The following is a 23,414-nucleotide window of genomic DNA, read 5'->3' on the forward strand; positions in this document are numbered from 1 at the left end:
ACGTTGAACTACTCCCCTCTGGGCGCAGGTATAGGGTACCCCTCGGTAGGAAAAACAGAATTAGACAATTTGATCCTATCGACTCAGTAAGGCCAGCAGGCAAGTCTCTTTTTATTGGTATGTAACTGTTATGAAAGTTGTATTGTCAATTTATCTTATATTTAAACGCCACTTTAAACTTGTACATGACACTGCAACAACATTTCCCCATAAGGACAATAAAGTCAGTGAAGTAGTCCGCTACTCCTGTATATAGCATCGTAGGTTTGTGTTACTATAAAGTCAGTGAAGTAGTCCGCTACTCCTGTATATAGCATCGTAGGTTTGTGTTACTATAAAGTCAGTGAAGTAGTCCGCTACTCCTGTATATAGCATCGTAGGTTTGTGTTACTATAAAGTCAGTGAAGTAGTCCGCTACTCCTGTATATAGCATCGTAGGTTTGTGTTACTATAAAGTCAGTGAAGTAGTCCGCTACTCCTGTATATAGCATCGTAGGTTTGTGTTACTATAAAGTCAGTGAAGTAGTCCGCTACTCCTGTATATAGCATCGTAGGTTTGTGTTACTATAAAGTCAGTGAAGTAGTCCGCTACTCCTGTATATAGCATCGTAGGTTTGTGTTACTATAAAGTCAGTGAAGTAGTCCGCTACTCCTGTATATAGCATCGTAGGTTTGTGTTACTATAAAGTCAGTGAAGTAGTCCGCTACTCCTGTATATAGCATCGTAGGTTTGTGTTACTATAAAGTCAGTGAAGTAGTCCGCTACTCCTGTATATAGCATCGTAGGTTTGTGTTACTATGTACGATTGTTGGGAAATGGCTCGTAAGTAAGCAAGTCTACACCTGTTTGTATTTTGTGCATGTGACAAATAAAATGTGATGTATTTACACACTGCATATAATGTGTCATTAATTCTCAATTGCTCACTATGGGATTGTCTTGGAACTTCGTCAAACAGAAAGCACCAATCAGCGAAGTGGCATAGTTTCGGGCATTGTTGGAGAAGTTTCGTCCGGAGCCCGGCTCTGCCAAAATGTGGGAGGAGACATCTGCAGTGGATAAGTACGGTGCATCACCAACAGGCGAGTCATTCGAGCCAGGCCGGCAGCGACAGGTGTGTACCAGATACAAGAGGAAACGCCATCGTCGTCAAACAGGTTATTGGGTCTCATTCATTTCTCTTCATCGTTGAGTTTTACCTCATTTTAGGCGATTCACTTTTCAGTTAATTTTTTAAAGTTCCAGTACAATTAGGTCGGCCTAAATATTTATGTTAACTAGGCAAGTCCGTTAACAAAATTCTTATTTAAAATGACGGCCTAGGAACAGTGGGTTAAGGGGCAGAACGACAGATTTTTACCTTGTCAACTCGGGGATTCGATAAAAGAACCTTTCAATTACTGTCCCAAAACTCTAACCACTAGGCTACTTGCGCGTTAAAGTTTAGGTTAGTGAAATATTAGACTAATTGAACCTTAATTCTTCCACTTCTCCAGAAAAACGTTGTGGTTTAGTCCAACTTTTTGACATTTGAAGTAATTAACCCAAACGTATATAGTTTGATTAGCCTAATAATGGAGAGCCGGTGTGGTTCTGAGATTTTCCCCCGACGGCGTGGTGTTTCGTGTTCAAAGTAAACAACCTGCTTGTAATGGAGAACCCTCTTTAAACAAATAGACACATTCCCAGACTAGATTATTGCATTGTGGTGGTTACGCAACCAGGTCTCAGAGCATTTCCTATTATTTGTACGTAAATCTGAGCAACCTAATTTAGTAAGATATGTTAAGATTCGTATGGTATATAATTTGTGGATGTCCATCCATTTTGTATGATATGTTACTAATTATAAATTGGGTGGTTTGAGTGCTGATAGGCTAAAGACCATATACCACATGTATGACAAATTATTTTTACAGTTTTAATTACGTTAACCAAGATATAAAAGCAATACGGCACCTCGGGATTTGTAGTGTTTGGCTAATATACCACGGCTGATGTCTGTATCCAGGCACCTCTCATTGCATTGTGCTTAAGAACAGCCCTTAGTTGTGGTATATTGCCCATATACCACACCCCCTCGTGCCTTCCTTCGTATTATGTTAAGTATTCTAGCTCTGTGGCGGGCGTGAGCAAAGCTTGGGGTTAAGGTGAAGTTACAAGGTTAGGGGAAGGGCTAGTTAACATAAGTAGTTAGAAAGTTGATAAAATGCTGAAGTTGTTTGTGATGTAATTTGACCTCTCAATCTTTTGCTAGATGTTTGTGGTATATGCCCACCAGTGGAGGCTGCTAAGGGGAGGACGGCTCATAATGTCTAGAGTGATATCAACTACATGGAAACCATGTATTTGATAACATTCCATTGACTCCCTTCCAGACATTATGAGCCGTCCTCCTAAGCAGCCTCAACTGATGCCCATCCATCCGTTCCTTTGTGCCTTAAGTAACATCTATGTAAGCATACCTAACATATACTAAATGGAATGTTATGGATTTATGTACAGAGTAATACGAAATGCTCTGAGACCAGGCTGGATTATGATGGACCAACCTTGTGTAAACTTTACAGGCATTCTGAGTTTGGGCCCAGGCATAGATTGAATTCTTTGGTTGTCTGGGTAGATGTGTAATTTTAAAGGTAAACTTAAATGTTATTTGGAGTCTGTAATGGCAATGCTGATTAACAGTATATACTTCACTGATAACTTTTGTAGCTATTACAATCTTTGTTATGATCACATGTTTCTATTGTTCCACTTAAAGCCCAATACAACTGAATTGTAGCCTAATTGGGTAAACCATAGGGCAGTGGTATTTAATGCTTACCCTACAAGGTCCGGATCCTGACAGTTTTCTGTTCTACCTGATAATTAATTGCACCCACCTGGTGTCCCAGATCTAAATCTGTCACTGATCAGAGGGGCAACAATGAACGCAGTGGTGCTACTGATGCTATTATGCAATTGATGCACCCGAATTACCACAGTCTACTCAGTTACTGCACTTCTACTGCAGTCTTTTTTTTTGTTGCTAAGGGTAATCTAACTTTTTACTGATATATATATATTTTTTTAAAAGCTGGAATGTGAAGTTTTTTTTCCCTCTCGGACGTAATTGGACGCGCGATAGAACAGCAATACGTACTGCCTTTTTTTTTATTTATGTCGTTGAGCGACGCTCCAGACCTCGCTTCGTCAACAAAACAATAACTGCTGTGGGGCGGACAGTGGCACCGTTTCCCTACTGCAGATTCCATCTTTAAAAAGCTTGCATTGTATTTCAATTGTGCATGTTACTTTGCTGTAAAAACCTATTCTGTGAACTGATATGGGGCTCTGAATTTTGGGATTGCACTTCTGAATTGTATCCTATTTCTTTTATAGGAGGTGCAACAAGAACAGTAATGGCTTTCGACTCGCTACCCTCCAGAGTAGTCTTGCTCTATGATGAATGGCTTAAACTGGCTGGTAAGTCTACACAAGTTGTTATAATTTCGAAACAAAGTTATTCAAATAATTTATTGATGTATAAAGTTGATTCAATTATCAGTTCAAGTCTTAATTTTGTGTGTAGTGTTTATTAGTGATACTCAAGACTGTGGAAATTAAGTTCTTTAAAAAAATCATCTCCATCCATTCTAACTATTTCCTGCCCTTGAGGCATTGACTGATCTAACACAATTGGATGGGTGTCCACAAGGGCTCATTACATTACACCTATCCTGTTATGTCAGATTAGTGATTACTTGAAGTATTTGAACAGGATGCCTGGCTTGTCACGTTACTCAGGAATAATGTTTTATTTTGTCCACTCAGATCCCAGGACAGAGGACTGGCCCCTAATGGCATCGCCGATAGCCCAGACTCTCATCGTAATCGCCTACATCTACTTTGTCACGACGCTGGGCCCTCGGCTGATGGAGAACCGCAAACCCTTTGACCTCAAAAATACCATGGTCGTCTACAATTTCAGTATCGTGGGCTTCTCCATCTACATGATCTATGAGGTGGGTGCACTTCAGAAATCGACTGGCCACCATAACTTTAAAGTCCAATGCAGCTGTTTTTATTTCAAAATCAAATCATTTTCTGGGTAACAATTAAGTACCTATTTCTATTTAAAGCAAACAGCTTAGCAAAGAGCAATTTCTTTAGAATTCTGAGTAGAGGGCTTGAAACTGAAAACTGTTATTGGCAGAGCGGTGTGGCACTCTTTCTTAATGGTCTATTAACTATACTAAACATGGTCCCCTGAGCTGAGTTTTATTTTAAATACATTTATTTAACCTTTTATTTACCTAGGCAGTTTAAGAACACATTCTTATTTACAATGACGGCCAAACCCGGACGACGCTGGGCCAATTGTGCGCCACTCTATGGGACTCTCAATCGCAGCCGGATACCTCCTGGATTCGAAACAGGGACTGTAGTGACACTTCTTACACTGAGATGCAGTGGCCTAGACCGCTGCACCACCCGGGAGCCCTAAAAGATACAATAATGTAATACGCATAAGAAGCTTATTTCTCTCAAATTTTGTTCACAAATTTGTTTAATTCCCTGTTAGTGAACATTTCTCCTTTGCCAAGATAATCATCCACCTGACGGGTGTGACACATCAAGAAGCTGATTAAATTGCATTATCATTACACAGGTGCACTTTGTGCTGGAGACAATAAAAGGCTGCTCTAAAATGTGCAGTTTTGTCCCACAACACAATGCCACAGATGCACAATGTCACAGCACAATGCCACAGCATGCAATTGGCATGCTGACTGTAGGAATGTCTACCAAATAAAGGTGAAAAAAAATAAAAAAATACCAGAGCTGTTGCCAGAGAATTTAATGTTAATTTCTCTACCATAAGCCACCTCAAGTCGTTTTAGAGAATTTGTCAGTACTTCCAACCGGCCTTACAATCACGCCAGCCCAGGACCTCCACATCCGGCTTATTCACCTGTGGAATCATCTGAGACAGCCACCCGGACAGCTGATGAAACTGAGGAATATTTATATCTGTAATAAAAAACCCTTTGTGGGGAAAACCCCATGACTATTGGCTGGGCCTGGCTCCCAAGTGGGTGGGTGACAATTGCCTGCTAGGGTGCATTTCCATTTTAAACATCTTGTCTTTCAAAAACTGCTGGACATAAAATAAGGTGTTGAATACAAATGTAGTGGTTGATGTGTTTCCATGACGATTTAGGCAAATTTTGTACTAATAAATTGTTGACAGCCTGTATGCCATCCCACTTATCTAATTCTTCGGGTAACCTGTGAAAGACTGCATGGATAGAATGCATTAATTGACTATTTGACTTTTCGTAATAATTCTCATGTCACAGATCTAGCGCCGCTGGGCTCGTTAGACAGAAGACAAATCCACCCCTGTCTAACGGATAAGTGTTGTCACCCTTAAGAAAATGTCTCCTATATCTGCCGTTTCCGTTACACGTTACAATTATTTCTTTGCGAATAAACCTGGGTCAATGGAAACCTGCCTACTGTGTGGCGAGTTGCATAGACACACATTTTTGACTGCACTGGGCCTTTAAGTTTTCACTCATAAGAAATGTAATGGGTTTAGTTTTACTACTATGCTGTCATCTGCTGGTGGTTACTTGCAATAACACAGGTGTGACTTTTACATGATGTACTTTGTAAAGTGGGATGTCTGGGTTTTTTTTCCTCATGTTTTTTTCCCCAATTTTGACTAACATTAACTTGTTTGTGTTAGTATCTGATGTCCGGTTGGGCCAATGGTTACTCCTACGGTTGTGACCTTGTTGACTACTCCAGCAATCCTCTGGCTGTCCGGGTAAGCTACTTTCACATTGCACTGGTGAAATACTCTTTGAATATTAATACTCCTGTATCTCTCAATTCGGTGGCAATGTTTGACTGTTGCCCCCGGAGGCTAATGTTTGACTGTTGCCCCCTCAGATGGCATGGACCTGCTGGCTCTACTACTTCTCAAAGTTTATTGAAATGTTGGACACAGTAAGTACTATTCTATCCTGTTTAGTTGTACAACTGTAGTCAAGTAGAACATTTTTATGAATTAAACTTGTTATTACTACACAACTATATTAAAGAAATTGTTATTTTCTTCTCAGATCTTTTTCGTCCTCCGCAAAAAGACCAGCCAGGTGACATTCCTTCATGTCTTTCATCACTCTATCATGCCCTTCACTTGGTGGTTTGGAGTCAAGTTTTCAGCAGGTAGAGTAAAACACTTGAAATGGAACTTGTGAATCTGAGTTGGTAATGACCTAACATTATGCAATGTCATCTGTTGCCATTTTTGAAATCATACAATGTATTATTATTTTTTTAAACCAGGTGGTATGGGAACCTTCCATGCCATGTTGAACTGCTGTGTCCACGTCCTCATGTACTCTTACTATGCTGTGTGTGCTATGGGGCCTGCCTATCAGAAGTACCTGTGGTGGAAGAAATACATGACCACCATCCAGTTGGTATGCTAATACTTGTATAGTGTGCCCCGTGTTCATTAATTGTATTGAGGAAAAGTGCATGACTTAGACTGAAATAGAATGAGTGCCGGTACTGTTTTATAGTCAAATGCAGGAGGTCCACAGTAGTACCGTTTGTTTGAGCTAATATTCTAGAGCAGGAACAGGAGCTCAAGCAGTAGAACATTTGAGGTGCTGGTACTCTGCTGTGGTGAGCTCAAGCAGTAGAACATTTGAGGTGCTGGTACTCTGCTGTGGTGAGCTCAAGCAGTAGAACATTTGAGGTGCTGGTACTCTGCTGTGGTGAGCTCAAGCAGTAGAACATTTGAGGTGCTGGTACTCTGCTGTGGTGAGCTCAAGCACTGAGGATAAACAATTTAAGAAACAAAGCTGGATGAAGCATCCACATTTTTACTTTAAGTAAAATGCTTTCCTCAATGCTGCCCATTTTAAGACCTGTATATCTGCATTGTAGTGGTTTAGTCACCATATAATATCTTAATCATGTTTCCTATTTCTCTAGGTTCAGTTTGTGATGGTGACTGTCCACATTGGCCAGTTCGTCTTCATGAAGGACTGCCCCTACAAGTTCCCGGTTCTTCTCTACATCGTTGGTCTCTACGGACTGATTTTCCTGGTTCTCTTCCTCAACTTCTGGTACCATGCATACACAAAGGGAAAGAGGCTGCCCAAGGTTGCGCAGAAAAGCAAGGCTCTCCAGAATGGCAATGGGGTTCACCATTCCAATGGGGTCGCCAAGGAGGCAACCAACGGCATCTTCTATGGCACAACCAACAAGGTCGCAAACGGCTTTCACCATGGCAATGGCATTCACAAGAAGGAAAAGTAAATGATGCAGCCTCCGGTTTTAGTTGACGAGCTCAATTACCAACTTCCAGGGCTGTATTTTACATCCAAGTCTCCTTTTTGTTACACTTCCACCATTTCAGAGCGTATTCCCTGTTTTAATTGGTTCCAACTGTTTTTTTGTGTGTGCTTACAACTTTGTGTTATCACTGTTATTGAATAGAATCATATGTTCTGTTTGGCTATAAGTGGGTGAGTTAGTGCATGACTTTTGTTTGTTTTGCACATATCATTTTTTCCCCAGTTACAAATGTAAATGTTTTTGTGCTGTAATATAATGTGCCTGGCAACAGGCTTTTGAGTATCGGTTTAAACAAGGTGATGATGCTTAATGTCTGGTGCAAACAGAGCATATAAATGGTCTTAGAGCTGCTCTGATAGAACCTGAAGCCCTGGAATCAGTGGCATACATTTCACTGATTTGAGCTTTAGTCTTTTCATATGACAATCAGTTTGTAGTAGGCGAAATGCACTTCCTGAAATGCTTTATTGCTTATAGTATGCCAAGGGATCGTACTTGATGTATTTTGTGTTAATTTAATGTTCACAATGTATATACATTTGTCTTTTTTATGTTGCCGTTTGAAGGTAAAATGTACAGCAGACAATGTGAAGGCTGTCTGGGCTTTTAGTGTTATTGAAGGAGCTGACCAAAAATGGGCATTTCCTTTGTTTGTGCCCATGGTGAATGAGAACAGAACAATATTGTCTGGATGAAAGCGATTATTTTACTACTGCAGTCAATAGCAAATACTGTGTATTTTTAAGCTACTTGCTCAATATTGTAACGAATTCGGGTGGGTGGCCCCGACCGGGACTAGAATCCGAGTCCCGCGACTGTCAAGCCAACACCTTAACCATCACGCCAGGACGTCCAAACCGCTTGACGAGGTCGCTACAATATTGTTCAAAAGAACAATCTGCTTTTATGTTGAAATAAATTATTTGTACCTACATATATTGGCCAAGTCATTTATGAAAGTTCATTTAATCTTTACGTTTTTATAGGTAACTATACTAGACTACACAATGTTCTCTTATCTCGGGCAAGTTGACTCGTCTGTTTCCCTAAATTGTTACTTTTTTAAACAAATGCAATGCATAGCTACAGTATGTCCATATTTGGACATCGTATCATGTGACCGGGTTCGCTTGTCTCTGCTCCAATCGCATTGCTCAGATGTGACGCTCGAGATTCAAAGTTGGTCAGCGAGGCGTAGCTAGGCTAACTTCTCAATGGCATGGTATGTTTTCAGCAGTAACGATAGTCTGCATTCATATTTGGTAGAATCTCTCGTTTATGAAAGTTGTGTAACTTTTGTGTGTGTTATTGGACCGGAATGGAAGGTAAAATGATCGGACCGGGTCCATACAGGGCAACAAAGTTGGTGAGTTGATTATGTCCAATGCTAGTAATGTTTGCTAGCCAGTATTGTGGTAATTTGCACAGGCAATGTTAATTTGCCAAATGGCTTGTTGGTTATGTTGTAAGACTTCTTCTCGTTTAATCGGATAAAACACCGTTTCGGCTAACGCTAACTATTTATTGATATTGCTCTTGGCTGGCTAGCGTTGAAGGAACGTTCCGGGGCTGTCCAGTGCTCTCTGGCAAGGTTTCTCACCGTGGTAAAGTTGGTATCTTTGCCAGTCAGAACTTCAGGTTAGGCTCTTTGTGAAAGAAACAATGTGTACAACTTTACACAGGTCTTACTTTCCCAATTCCCCGACCGGAGTCTCATAATCACACAGCAAAAGTGTAGGCAGTCTGTGGCACCGTCAAGGCAACTAGTTAGGGACCATCAACGAAGTGCATGATCACAACATTCACATTTCAATAGCTTTAACCACATGATTTAGCAACCTCATTTCAACTTTGGGTGCGTTAGTAAATCCACTCTGGAGTGCCAGAGTGCGCTCTAGGCATTCATAAATTCAGAGCGTTGTCAGATTGTCAGTTCTTAAATTCAGAGCGTTTCGCTCTCGGGATTTTAGAGCGCCATGTACGATCTTGCTGAGGAGTAGGGTTGATCTGAGCGTTCTGACCTCAACAGCAGTCAACCACCCAAGCGAACTGGCTAAAGTTAGCGAGCTTGATAGCTACTTCCAGACATAAATGAGAGAATACCTCACTGACCATTTTACTTGCCCTAGCAGAGCTGGTTATCCAGAGCGTTGGTGACTAACTGTGCTGCTGGCAACAATTTAATATATTTTGCCGAAGTTTACAGACACCGGCCATATTCAACGGGTGTTCCGCGTTCGTAAATTAATCAGTAGTTCTGCGCTCTGGCACACTCAGATGAGTGCTCTGAAACCTGAGTACATAGCCAGAGTGAATTTATGAACGCACCCATCAGTAGTTCTGCGCTCTGGCACACTCAGATGAGTGCTCTGAAACCTGAGTACATAGCCAGAGTGAATTTATGAACGCACCCTTTGATTCATACCTTCTATAGAGGCATGTGCTTCTACATTGCTTGCTGTTTGGGGTTTTAGGCTGGGTTTCTGTACAGCACTTTGTGACATCGGTTGATGTAAAAAGGTCTTTATAAATACATTTGATTGATTGATCCTTTAGTTCTCTCAAAAAATGATCTCTATGTTTAAATGTATATTTATTAAAATTCACTTAAAATTCAATAGCTCCTTGACCATGTGACCTAGACACCTCTACCCAACTTTGGAATGTTCACGTGTAGGGAAATACATTGTTCACCCTTTGATTTTCCGCAAAAAGCGCTTTCATGATTTTATATAAATATTTGAAACTTTAAAATGACTCTCTTCAATTTGATTAGCAACCTTTGTGTTCAGGAAATAAAGGTAATTTCTTTGCCACAATTTTGAAAACTTTAGTGCCTTATTGCAATCAGAATGCACATTGTGGAATATTTTTATCCTGTACAGGCTTCCTTTTCCTCCCTCTGTCATTTAGGTTAGTATTGTGGAGTAACTACAATGTTGTTGATCCATCCTCAGTTTTCTCCTATCACAACCATTAAACTCTGTAACTGTTTTAAAGTCACAATTGGCCTCATGGTGAAATTCCTGAGTAGTTTCCTTCCTCTCCGGCAACTGAGTTAGGAAGGACACCTGTATCTTTGTAGTGACTGGGTGTATTGATACACCATCCAAAGTGTGACCACAGACTGACTTCAGCAGACCCCAGACTTCCTCAGCTTGATGTAACAGGTTGCCTCAGACAGCAGACCCCGGACTGACTTCCTCAGCTTGATGTAACAGGTTGCCTCAGACAGCAGACCCCAGACTGGCTTCCTCAGCCTGATGTAACAGGTGGCAGGTGTAATAGCTCTGCAGGATTGTGGGAACTACGTTGTGGCGCCTCCTTCTCCATAGCAGGAAAGTGTCAAATGTACTTTGTTTTCAGTGAAGTTGAGGCTTCTGTCTGTAATACCCCCTAAGTAATTGAAAATGCTGAACCTCTCTACCTGTTCTCAAATGAGGGTCAGCTGAGGTAATGTAATCAGCCTTCACACAGTACACCAGATAGGCATGCACTCTCAAATTCTCCTATCCTATCTTGTGTACGGTATGGCCTTAGGCATGCTTCCTCAAATTCTCCTATCCTAAGATCAGACAGTACACCAGATTGGACAGACTGACCCTAGACCCCCGGCACATAGGCTATTGTAGGATATATACTTGAGACTGAAACGGGTGGGGGTTGGGCGACACTGGCCCCGTCCAAAATGACTCCCAGACAGGGCCAATCAAGCAGGATAAACATCAAAGCACAGCTCCCACACCACTCAGGGGAAATCAACAGACCACTAACTTACGACCCTGAGACAAGGCCGAGTATAGCCCGGGAAGATCTCCCCTACAGCACTAACCCTAGGGTAAGCAAAACCGGACAGGAAGATCACGTCTGTGACTCAACCCACCCAAGGGAGTCGAGTGTAGCGAGCAAAGCCTGGCATGACGTGATGCGTCCTTATAGGGAAAACATAGGACAGCATGAACAAACCAGTGACACAGACTCCGTAATAGGTGCAGAGGCAGAGAATCCCAAGAGAGAGTGGGGAGCCGGCCAGGCAGAGACTGCAAGGGTGGTTCCTCTCGTCTGTGACTTCACGTTCACTTTCGCTCCCCTGAGCCAGACTACGCTCAATCATAGGACCTCCTGAACAGACAAGTCTTCAGTAAAGACCAAGGTTGAGACAGCGTCTGCGTCTCTCACATGGATCGACAGAGCATCCCATAAAAGAGGAGCTCAATAGGAGAAAGCCCTGCCTCCGGCTGTTTCCTTACAAATTCTAGGGACAATAAGGAGGCCTTCGTCTTATGACTGTAGAACATGTGTACTGTAGATATGTACGGTGGGACCAAATCAGAGAAGTAAAAGCAAGTCCATGCAATGCTTTGTATGTTAACAGTAAAACATTGAGCCTTAACAGGAAGCCAGCAGACCAGCACTGGAGTAAAATTATCACGTTTTGGTTGTAGTCAAAACATCTAACATTGGAGTGTAACATAGGTGTTGTCTGAAGAGATGGTTTGTCAGTCTGGTTTTAAATATGCAAATGGATGATGAATGTTCCAGGAGTTTCAGAGGACTGCAGCTGAGCTGAAGTCACTGAAGACAAGGTCCCCAGTGGCCAGGAGTCTGGTGTTGGGGGTGAAAAGGAAGGTATTTAGGTGTGCAGCATGTCAGAGAGGTAAGAAAGAGCCAGGACATGGAGAGGTTTGTAGTTGAGCAGGGGAGTTGGTGGAGAGTGGATGTTTTCCCAGGTTTTGGTGTGGATTAGGGAATTTTCGGGTCCCAGTGGTTTGAAATTAAGGATCCAAGGATAGAGTGAACAAATGTCTTGTAAGCATTCAGATAATATGCACAATGGTAAGAAGTTGCATACAGCCTGCCTGCAAACTTATCCAACGCTTCAGTCTGCAGCCTTACTTCATACCATAACGTCAGGTAAGGACCCAGAGGAGGGAGAATTTTCCCTCCCCATGCCAGCCCATCAGAATGCCTGCAAATGGATTGAGACATAATGGTGACGCCAAAATGCTGTACCCTTCTGGCTGAGCACTGAAGCAACAGAATTGTGAACATATTGAAGAGGGTTGACAGAGAGGCTATAGAGATGAGCATTGCATTAGTCCAAATAAGAGGTGACAATCTGATAAACTGTTCAACACAATACTATTCAGAATGCCCAAAACCTGGCGGTCCAACTTTGCAGAGTAGAAAGTCTTACTTTTGTGTGAAACTCATGGCAGCCATGCAATGTGTGTCCCTACCCTGTGAATAATACAAACATTCCTAAGTTGATTTGAAGTGCCTAGGTCATGTGATCAAGGAGCTATTGAAATTCAAAGGCCAAAATGTAACTAATAAATTAAGGTAAAAGAAATTCAACAATTGTCCATTTGAACATTCCAAAGTTGGTTTGAGGTGTCTACATCACATATTAAAGGAACTGATGAGTTGTAAGGGATAAAAAAAAAAAAAAATACATGTTTCATTTAGGAATCGTTTTATGAGGACTAAAGGGTGCGCAACATGTCTCTCTCTATATAAGGAATAATACAAAGTGGAAATAAGATTGGTAAGTCACGTGGTTGAAGAGCTATTGAAATTGTAATATTGTGATCATGCACTTTGTTGACGGTCCCCAACCAGTTGCATTGTCCTTTGCCTTGTGATTATGAAACTGATCAAAATCGGGAAAAATAAGACCTGTGCAATGTTGTATACCTTTTTTAATATTTTTTATAAAGAGCCTAACCTGAGCTATGCAGCTCAAAACGTTCGTGAGCTATTGAAGTTTAAAGGTCCGAATGTCTGGCGAATCTCCAACCAACGTTACCACGGTTAGATACCCCCTGGCCAACAGCCATTAACTGCAGACTGTCATATTTTTATTGACATGTCTAACCACATAATTAAATGGAACAACAAAATTGTCTCTAACCCTAATTTACAAGAAGGTCATTGAACCGTTTTGTGGAGATTACTTTAATTGCTGCCAGTCTAATAACCCAGGGGACAGGAAATAAACACTATAAACAATGGTTTTGCTTCTAACTAGTAGTGGGAATGAACATGGTCACGGATTGATTTAAATTGTAGCCTAATGCCCATATTATAAAAGCCTGATAGATGAAGTACCTAAAATATGCATTTCCTTGACTTGTTTGTCTAATTTCATCTACCATTTGTATAGTTTTTACACATGGTCTTGAAGATGTGCCATCATGAATTTAAATCCTTGTACATTATCGGCCATTTTCCCAGACAATGATTAAACCTAGTCCTAGTGCTCAATGGAGAATCTCATTGAAATGTTTTTTTGGTTTGTCCAGAACTAGGCTTAATCTGTGTCCAGGAAACTAGCCATAGACGTGAGAGTCCTCCATCTAGGCATAGTTACTATGCAGCTTTCTTTTGATGTCGCGACATCTAGCTAGCTACAGTATATTACCGTGATCTAGCGATGGGCAACTTTGATGGAATGGGGCCCACAAAAAAATGTAACTCATCATGAGGGGCCGCAGGGGTCTGAGTACCCACATCCCCCCAAAATGACATTTTAAAGTTAATTTCTTGTGGTTCTACACATTTTGCAATGGGGCGTAGAGAAAAGGTTACAATTTTATAACTAATTTCCTGAAATTTTGCTATTGGGTGGAAGCAAATGTTTGCAGTTTTTGATGAGTTTTCAATGAGCCAAACCCCGGTCCTTAATTCTACCATGCTTTCTACAAGTTTAGATAGCTGGCCGCTACACTAATTTACGAATCTACTATCTTTTTAGCAGACATGGGTAATTGAGTGACTGCTGATGCACAACCAAATTTCGAAATTGAACCTCGTGTATTCTATTACTCTAACTGTCAACAGTTAGAACCCGACTGAGTTCCTAAAAATGTATTAATTTATTATTATATATATATATGTTTTTATAGGTCCGCGGGCCTACAAAAGGGGGCCGCTCCGCCAGTTGCTCATCCCTGATCTAGCTACAATACCAGTCAAAAGTTTGGACACACCAACTCATTTAAGAGTTTTTCTTTATTTTTACTATTTTCTACATTGTAGAATAATAGTGAAGACATAAGAACTATGAAATAACACATATGGAATCCTGTAGTAACCAAAAAAGTGTTAAACAAATTCTTCAAAATAGCTACCCTTTACCTCATGAAGCTGGTTGAGAGAATGCCAAGTGTGCAATGCAGTCACCTGGAATGCATTTCAGTTAACCTCCACAGGATCGGTGGATCCCCCGCGGGATGGTTAAGCTCATGTAGGCTAATGCGATTAGCATGAGGTTGTAAGTAACAAGAATATTTCCCAGGACATAGACATATCTGATATTGGCAGAAAGCTTAAATTCTTGTTAATTTAACTGCACTGTCCAATTTCCAGTAGCTATTACAGTGAAATAATACCATGCTGTTGTTTGAGGAGAGTGCACAGTTATGAACTTGAACATGTATCAATAAAGCAATTAGGCACATTTGGGCAGTCTTGATACAACATTTTGAACAGAAATGCAATGGTTCATTGGATCAGTCTAAAACTTTGCACATACACTGCTGTCATCTAGTGGCCAGAATCTAAATTGCGCCTGGACTGTAATAATAGTAATAATAATAATAATAATAAAGACTGCATTTCAAAGATAATGGTACATTCATTTCACATTTCCACAAACTTGTGTTTCCTTTCAAATGGTATATTCTTGCTTCAGGTCCTGACCAAGTCCATATTATGGCAAGAACAGCTCAAATAACAAAGAAAAACGACAGTCCATCATTATTTTAAGACATGGTCAGTCAATCCGGAAAATTTCAAGAACTTCTAAAGTTTCTTCAAGTGCAGTCGCAAAAACCATCAAGCACTATGATGAAACTGGCTCTCATGAGGACCGCCACAGGAAAGGAAGACCCAGAGTTACCTCTGCTGCAGAAGATAAATTCATTAGAGTTACCAGCCCCAGAAATTGCAGCCCAAATAAATGCTTCAGAGTTCAGGTAACAGACACATCTCAACATCAACTGTTCAGAGGAGACTGATTGGAGGAGGTGTGGGGGTGCTTTGCTGGTGACACTGTCATTGATTCATTTAGAATTCAAGGCACACTTAACCAGCATGGCTACCACAGCATTCTGCAGCGATACGCCATCCCATCTGGTTTGCGCATAGTCCCACTATCATTTGTTTTTCAACAGGACAATGACCCAATACACTGCCAGGCTGTGTAAAGGGTATTTGGCCAAGAAGGAGAGTGATGGAATGCAGCATCAGATGACCTGGTCTCCACAATCACCCGACCTCAATCCAATTGAGATGGTTTGGGATGGCTACTTTGGGTGGCTACTTTGAAGAATCTCAAATATAAAATATGTTTTGATTTGTATAACACTTTTTTTTGGTTACTACATTGATTCCATATTTACACCTGGATCTCGCAGCTAGCTAGCTGCTATCCGTGTGACTATTGGCTTACGTCGATCCCGGAGCAAACATCAATTATTCCGGAGCTAGCCAGCTGAAGAGTTCCATCAGCCACCCCTGGGCTACAATCACCTATCCGGACCCGTTTTACTGCCGATGCGGAGCCCCACCTGGCCTTCGACTGGACTACCGACGTTATCTGCCCGAGGGAGTTATCCAACTGGCCCCTCCGTCACGACGTTACCTGAACGCCCATCTGCGGCCCGATAATTGTTAGCTGTCTTATCGGCTGCTATCTGCTACCGATGGCCCGGCTAGCTGTCTGAATCGCCGTGACCCCAACCAACCTCACTACTCCCTGGACCCTCATGATCACTCGACTAAGCATGCCTCTCCTTAATGTCAATATGCCTTGTCAATTGCTGTTCTGGTTAGTGTTTATTGGCTTATTTCACTGTAGAGCCTCTAGCCCTGCTCATTATACCTTATCCAACCTTTCAGTTCCACCACCCACACATGCGATGATATCACCTGGTTTCAATGATGTTTCTAGAGACCCTTATAAAACTGACCATCCTACCGATCCTCGACTTTGGAGATGTCATTTACAAAATAGCCTCCAATACCCTACTCAATAAATTGGATGCAGTCTATCACAGTGCCATCCGTTTGTCACCAAAGCCCCATATACTACCCACCACTGCGACCTGTACACTCTTGTTGGCTGGCCCTCGCTTCATACTCGTCGCCAAACCCACTGGCTCCAGGTCATCTACAAGACCCTGCTAGGTAAAGTCCCCCCTTATCTCAGCTCGCTGGTCACCATAGCAGCACCCACCTGTAGCACGCGCTCCAGCAGGTATATCTCTCTGGTCACCCCCAAAACCAATTCTTCCTTTGGCCGCCTCGCCTTCCAGTTCTCTGCTGTCAATGACTGGAATGAACTACAAAAATCTCTGAAACTGGAAACACTTATCTCCCTCACTAGCTTTAAGCACCAGCTGTTAGAGCAGCTCACAGATTACTGTACCTATACATAGCCCATCTATAATTTAGCCCAAACAACTACCTCTCCCCCTACTGTTATTTATTTATTTATATTACACCCCATTATGTCTATCTCTACCTTGCACATTCTTCCACTGCAAATCTACCATTCCAGTGTTTTACTTGCTATATTGTATTTACTTTGCCACCATGGCCTTTTTTTTTGTTGCCTTTACCTCCCTTTTCTCACCTCATTTGCTCATATTGTATGTAGACTTATTTTTCTACTGTATTATTGACTGTATGTTTGTTTTACTCTATGTGTAACTCTGTTGTTGTATGTGTCAACTGCTTTGCTTTATCTTGGCCAGGTAGCGATTGTAAATGAGAACTTGTTCTCAACTTGCCTACCTGGTTAAATAAAGGTGAAATGAAAAAGTGTTATTTCATAGTTTTGATGTCTTCACTATTCTACAATGTATAAAATAGTTCAAATAAAGAAAAATCCTTGAATGAGTAGGTGTGTCAAATTTTGACTGGTACTGTTTGTGTATATAGAGAGATCTAGCACTCTAGCTGTTGCTTCATGTATTAAACTGAGGAGTATGTGCTCCCTAAGCTTCAATGGGCATTATTTATTTTATTTATTTCTATTTTACTGTTATTTTACCAGGTAAGTTGACTGAGAACACATTCTCATTTACAGCAACAACCTGGGGAATAGTTACAAGGGAGGGGAATGGATGAGCCAATTGTAAGCCACTGATATCCCTGCATGTATTTACAGATGCATTTAGTTTGTTATTTAGGCCTATATTTGACATGCCCCATGTGAAAGTAGAGATTGTGGTGTTACTGGCTAGACTATTTGTTAAAAAACAGGATGTAAATCATCAGCACATTATTAACACTAAATATGTGTTAAATAAAACTCTTGAATGGATCTCTGTCCTGCAGTGGAATGAAACTATCAAGCTCTTCCGTGGAGGCATGCCTCTGAAAAGACACTGGGCATACTTCCGTAGCTATGACAACAGCTTCACTGGATCTGAGGCCGTTGATTGGCTACATGAGCTGCTGAAGCGAAACCATAACTTTGGGCCAGAGGTGTCCCGGTACCAGACCCTGCAACTGCTCAGGAAATTCATGAAGAACCACGTCGTTGAGGATGTCAAGGGCCGCTATGGTAAAGAAGACTTTGAGGACAGTGGTCAAGTCTACAGGTGATGATGTCCTGTTATTGGGATGTGTGTGTTTTCAATGTCATTGCCTTTCATGGTACTAAGGTGTCATGGCTGACTACTTTGCTGCATATTTACATTTTGGTAATATACCAGACGCTCTTATCAAAAGTGATTTTTACAGGAGCAATTAGGTGCTATGCTCAAGCCACATCGACAGATACAATTTGTTTTTCACCCAGCTGTGTTAAGAAGCAGTGCGGCTTGGTTGGGTTGTGTATCGGAGGACGCATGACTTCCAACCTTCGTCTCTCCCGAGCCCGTAGGGGAGTTGTAGCGATGAGACAAGATAGTAGCTACTAAAAACAATTGGATACCACGAAATTGGGGAGAAAACGGGGTTTTAAAAAAAATATTAAAAAAGGGCCAATGCACACGTGACATGAAATGACCCTGTCTGCTTTTATGTGGTCTAAGGAGATATTGAGCAGATAAAGACGTCTGAACGCCTGTGGTCCTTAAATGTGCATGAATGTGTGGAAGGGCTGCCGGTCAGAGTTGTCTGTCCTCATTTGTTCATACCCCTGACTTCCCTTCCCTGTGACCCTAGGTTCCCTCCTACGTCCCCCCTGAAGCCCCTGCCCCAGCGGACCCCAGTGTCAGAGAACTGCGACCTGCCCCGCCTCATCCGCTGGGACGACTACGAGGAACTGCCGCAGCCAGAGAAAATCCCCATGAAGTCTCTGATCCTGGTGAGAGATACTGAGAGAGGCCAAGGGCTAGTACAGCTGTTTAACTTTACAGTTAGCTGTTGCTGTTTTCACTGACCTTTTTTAAATTGTTATTTTATTTTAGAGAGAGCACAACAATATGTAGTAATTATTATTATACTCACTCACTTAGAAACTGTGAAACATGTTAAAATGTACTAATAATAATATAATGTATGCCATTTAGCAGACACTTGTATCCAACGTGACTTAAGTTATGTGTACATATATCTTTTGTATTGGTGGTCCCAGCAGGACAAAAATCCAGTATTTTAGGGTTACATTGGTGTCATAGTTTTCTATGTTTTGTATTTTCCTCAGAACTCAGAGACGTGGAACAAGAGACACAGCATAGCCATTGGAGAGGTGCACGAGTGTAAAATCATACGTAGGAGTGACATCACCCCCAAGCAAGTCGACCAAATCTGGAAGAAAATGACAATCGCACAGTACGTAGCTAGCTATCCACCACACACCACCACACACCATGGACTTGCGCTTGTTGGTCACGCTGTGTGTGTGTGTGTGTGTGTGTGTGTGTGTGTGTGTGTGTGTTGCTTTTCCTTTTACAACCGTTTTAGTTTGCAGAGAGTGCTGGGTCTGAAGACAATGGATGGAGTGTTGGATCCCAAACACGTGAATGCAAAGCATATAATTCACAACGTATTCAGTGTCAATAAAACAGGAATAGTTATTGTGAAGAACAAAGCGGGTATGTAACTTTTGCAGTCATTCTGTAACATTGCTCATGACTTACTGTATAAGATTAACATTAATAACTAAAACTATATTTTAGAATTTAGCCTAACTTTATTTGATATTTTCTCATGTTTTGCATTACTAGAGGACATGCCCTATTGGGTTCTATCAGCAATGAAGTGCCTAGCCAACTGTGAGTAAAGCTATACTGATAATAAACCTCTCCTCTTATCATTTAGACATCTGCTTTGGGTTCACCTTTGTTACTAATTAGCTGCAGTATGTAAGGTTTTGTGCTCTTACCAATACAGCAAGACACAACATCTGCTCATGTTTGCTTTGGTTCTTCTTGTTTTGTATATACAGTTAGGCTTAAATCTCTCTCTTCTTTAGGGCCCAACGGTAGGGAGACCAAGCAGCCCATGTACCCAGGCTTTGAGCGTGATGTACTGAGGACGGTGGCTGAGTACTTCCAGAGACTCAAAGAGCCCCTGTTGACCTTCCAGCTCTATGAAGTCTTTGTCAACATTCTCAGTGAGTAATGTGTCAACTTACAACAATGATAGTAGAAAACACCACTACTCCTGAAGAGGAAGCATTGCATTATTTCTGTTATCAGTTAAATATATAAACTCGGATCTATAGCCACTTTGTGAGGTAGAAGAGGAAGCGCTGTGACTGTTATGTGGCTAAATGTAAACGGAACACTTCAGGGCCACACAGAACCCTTCCTGTAGCCTTGCCTTACCATATTTAAATTGGGCAAACAATCGTGGACCATTTGGTTTGTAATAAACAGTCCAACAAAATTGTATCAAAACCACATGAGAGACGGATAGATGCAATGCCAGGGAAGGTCCTGTGTACCTCAAGCAATCTCTTCCCCCAGGTCTGCTGCAAAAGAAAGATGTGGCAGCAGAGGCCCTCCAGGTGTGCAGCCTCCTCCTGCCACCGGCCAACCGCCGCAGACTCCAGCTGCTCCTCCGCCTCATGGCCAGGGTCTGCCAGAACCCCGCCCTTCCACCGCTTAACGATGCCATAGCAACACGCACCCTGGTACAAACTACTTTCCATCGTAACTTATGGAGTCTGCGGTAGAGTCCATCGTTGTTATGGAGGGCTGCAAGTTATATGGATTTTCCCACTACGTTTCAAAGCTCTTCATAGTAAATGACTGTATTTTTCTGTTTTCACTCCCCACTCGTTGTTCGTGGTCAGATGGTGCAGACATTCTCGCGCTGCATCCTGGGCTCTGCAGAGGAGGTGGACCTGGATGAGCTTCTGGCCACCAAGCTGGTCACCTTCATGATGGAGCACCACGACAGTGTCCTCAGGGTGCCCTCTAACCTGCACAGACATGTGGATGATCACCTCTCCCACCTCAGGAGGGTACAGGTCAGCCTGACTCGGTCATAGCATAGTTTTTACAAACCCAGAGAAAGTACACTGACAGCCTGTCTTGGGTCGTGTTCATTAGGGCACACAACGGAAAAAGAACATTTGCATTTCTCATGGGACAAATCCAGATAATTCCTATCCATTTTAGGCCAGTTTACTTCAATTTGGTGCCTAATGAACACGACCCTGGTCAAATGGTGTATGTTGATATGTGAAAGGGTGTGCTTTTGTTTCACCCTTGATGTGGTGGTGATTGTTTGATTTCTCAAGCTTTTTCACTATACTGGGTTCAAGTGCGACTGATAATTTAATAACAGCTATATAATGTCATGACTTACTATACTATGATCACTTTTATATATTTACGTTTACCTACCAGTTACATCAACTCAATCTCTATGGATTTTCATTGAACATGCAGGATTCTTAACAGCCTCTCCCTCTATCAACCCCAGACCAATAAGTATTTTTCATCTCTCACTTTCTCTACCCCCAGATAAAGTATGCCGGTGCCGATACAGACGCCTCCCTGATGTCTCCGTCGTACTGCAGGAAGATTAGCAGGGCAGAGTTTGAGGAGCAGAGAGTCTCCAGCTCCCAGGGGCCCATGCAGGAGCTGCTGGAGGGCCTCATTGCCGACACTGAGCTCTCAGCCAAGGACAAGAGGAAGAGACTCAAGCAGGTACACTCGAAGAAGAACTCTTTCCCTATATTAACTTTGCTAGGGCAGGATTGATCAAACTCCAGCCTACTGGCGCTCTGTAAACTAATCGTCTTACCATTCTTCAGTTCCAGAAGTCCTATCCAGAGATCTACCGCAGGCGGTTCCCCACAGCGGAGAGCAAGGCTGCCGTCTTACCAGAGAAAGCACCACGGCTCAAACCCCAGCTCATGCTGCTAACCCTAAAGAAACCCTTCCAGCCTTTCCAAAGGAGTTGGAGCTTTAGGACCTAACTCTCACCTCTGACTCTGCACGTCTGACCTCTACAGTGTGGCCAGGAGACAGGGAGGATTATGTGTGTTTGAGTGTTTGGAACTTATTCCACAGCAGGTCAATGAGAATAGAATTCACAGGGGTAAAGTGGCAATAGATGGAATAGTGTTGCCAATTTGACTTACTATACTAGAAACTACTGTTAAACTAAGAAGAGAAGTATAGTAGAAACTACTGTTAAACTAAGAAGAGGATGCTAGGAATCCATAAAGGGCAGCTTGTGTTAGCCAATTAAACAGTGAATGGAAATTATCATGCATAACAGGTCCATAGAATTGGTCACTACAGGTAGAATTAGAAATGTGTGTGCCATGTTTAAATTGGTTTTAAAAAATGAAACAAAAATTACCCCCCTTTTCTCCCCAATTTCGATCTTGTCTCATCGCTGCAACTCCAATGGGCTCGGGAGGTGAAAGTCGAGTCATGCGTCCTCCGAAAACATGGTTCTTAGCACCCGTCCGCTTAACCCGGAAGCCACCCGCACCAATGTGTTGTAGGAAACACTGTTCAACTGACGACCAGGTCAGCCTGCAGGCGCGTATCAAGGAGTCGCTAGAGCGTGATGTGCCAAGTAGAGCACCCCCGGCCAAACCCTCCCCTAACCCGGACGACACTGGGCCAATTGTGCGCCGCCTTATGGGACTTCCGATCACAGCTGATTGTGATACAGCCCCGGATTAAACCTGGGTCTGTAGTGACGCCTCTAGCACTGCGATGCAGTGTCTTAGACTGCTGCACCACTCGGGGGGCCCATGTTTTTTTCCACCAAGTGAACACCGTTTTAATTTTGTTTTTTACCGTCATGCATTTCAATTGGTCATTTACACTGAGCTCCAAAAGTATTGGGACGGTGACCATTTTTTGTTGTTGTTTTGGCTCTGTACTGCAGCACTTTGGATTTGAAATTATACAATGACTATGGGGTTAAAGTGCAGACAGTCAGCTAAAAATGTGAGTGTATTTTCATGCCATTTTAGGGAACCAAAAGTATTGGAACAAATTCACGTGTATTAAAGTAGTCAAGTTTAGTATTTGGTTCCATATTCAAAGCACGCAATGTTTACGTAAAGCTTGTGAATACAAATTTGTTGAATGCATTTGCTGTTTGTTTTGGTTGTGTTTCTGATTATTTGTGCCCAATAGAAGTTAATGGTAAATAATGTATTGTCATTTTGGAGTCACTTTTATTGTAAATATGAAGAATAGAATGTTTCTAAACACTTCTACATTAATGTGGATGCTACCATGATTATTGATAGTGAATAATGATGAACGTTACAGATGCACAAATATCACACCCCCAGAAATGCTAACCTCTCCTATTATTGTAATGTTGTTGTTTTTTTCACCTTTATTTAACCAGGTAGGCTAGTTGAGAACAAGTTCTCATTTACAACTGAGACCTGGCCAAGATAAAGCATAGCAGTGTGAACAGACAACACAGAGTTACACATGGAGTAAACAATTAACAAGTTGATAACACAGTAGGAAAAAAAAGTCTATATACATTGTGTGCAAAAGGCATGAGGAGGTAGGCGAATAATTACAATTTTGCAGATTAACACTGGAGTGATATATGATCAGATGGTCATGTACAGGTAGAGATATTGGTGTGC

General features: G+C 41.9%; 2 protein-coding genes across 4 annotated transcripts; both read left to right on the top strand.

Moving 5' to 3' along the window:
- The first annotated feature begins 959 nt into the window (after positions 1 to 959).
- Positions 960 to 8,300, top strand: LOC115118405 (very long chain fatty acid elongase 7-like). 2 transcript variants are annotated; one of them, XM_029647000.2, is made up of 8 exons: positions 960 to 1,158; positions 3,386 to 3,469; positions 3,818 to 4,008; positions 5,739 to 5,819; positions 5,945 to 6,001; positions 6,118 to 6,223; positions 6,344 to 6,480; positions 7,001 to 8,300. In XM_029647000.2, exons 1-8 carry the CDS (start codon positions 1,035 to 1,037, stop codon positions 7,325 to 7,327), a joined length of 1,107 nt encoding a protein of 368 aa, XP_029502860.1. In that variant the 5' UTR covers positions 960 to 1,034; the 3' UTR covers positions 7,328 to 8,300. The 2 variants fall into 2 exon arrangements, with proteins under 2 accessions (XP_029502860.1, XP_029502867.1); XM_029647007.2 differs by having other exon boundaries at positions 1,059 to 1,115.
- Positions 8,301 to 8,360: 60 nt separating this feature from the next.
- On the top strand, positions 8,361 to 22,895 carry LOC115118396 (DEP domain-containing protein 1B-like). 2 transcript variants are annotated; one of them, XM_029646992.2, is made up of 11 exons: positions 8,361 to 8,732; positions 17,714 to 17,979; positions 18,548 to 18,689; positions 19,029 to 19,156; positions 19,289 to 19,419; positions 19,552 to 19,599; positions 19,800 to 19,940; positions 20,296 to 20,462; positions 20,625 to 20,801; positions 21,301 to 21,486; positions 21,594 to 22,895. In XM_029646992.2, exons 1-11 carry the CDS (start codon positions 8,685 to 8,687, stop codon positions 21,756 to 21,758), a joined length of 1,599 nt encoding a protein of 532 aa, XP_029502852.1. In that variant the 5' UTR covers positions 8,361 to 8,684; the 3' UTR covers positions 21,759 to 22,895. The 2 variants fall into 2 exon arrangements, with proteins under 2 accessions (XP_029502852.1, XP_064873312.1); XM_065017240.1 differs by having other exon boundaries at positions 19,029 to 19,419.
- The last annotated feature ends 519 nt before the right edge of the window (positions 22,896 to 23,414 follow it).

This window comes from Oncorhynchus nerka, linkage group LG4, assembly GCF_034236695.1.
Source record: "Oncorhynchus nerka isolate Pitt River linkage group LG4, Oner_Uvic_2.0, whole genome shotgun sequence".
In the NCBI taxonomy this organism is placed as follows: domain Eukaryota; kingdom Metazoa; phylum Chordata; class Actinopteri; order Salmoniformes; family Salmonidae; genus Oncorhynchus; species Oncorhynchus nerka.

Coding starts and splice junctions, on each gene's coding strand:
- LOC115118405 (XM_029647000.2), top strand. CDS start 1,035: ATGTGGGAGGAGACATCTGCAGTGGATAAGTACGGTGCATCACCAACA. Junction 1,159..3,385: donor ACGCCATCGTCGTCAAACAG/GTTATTGGGTCT, acceptor TTTCTTTTATAG/GAGGTGCAACAAGAACAGTA. Junction 6,481..7,000: donor ACATGACCACCATCCAGTTG/GTATGCTAATAC, acceptor CTATTTCTCTAG/GTTCAGTTTGTGATGGTGAC.
- LOC115118396 (XM_065017240.1), top strand. CDS start 8,685: ATGGAAGGTAAAATGATCGGACCGGGTCCATACAGGGCAACAAAGTTG. Junction 17,980..18,547: donor GACAGTGGTCAAGTCTACAG/GTGATGATGTCC, acceptor CTGTGACCCTAG/GTTCCCTCCTACGTCCCCCC. Junction 21,487..21,593: donor AGAGGAAGAGACTCAAGCAG/GTACACTCGAAG, acceptor ACCATTCTTCAG/TTCCAGAAGTCCTATCCAGA.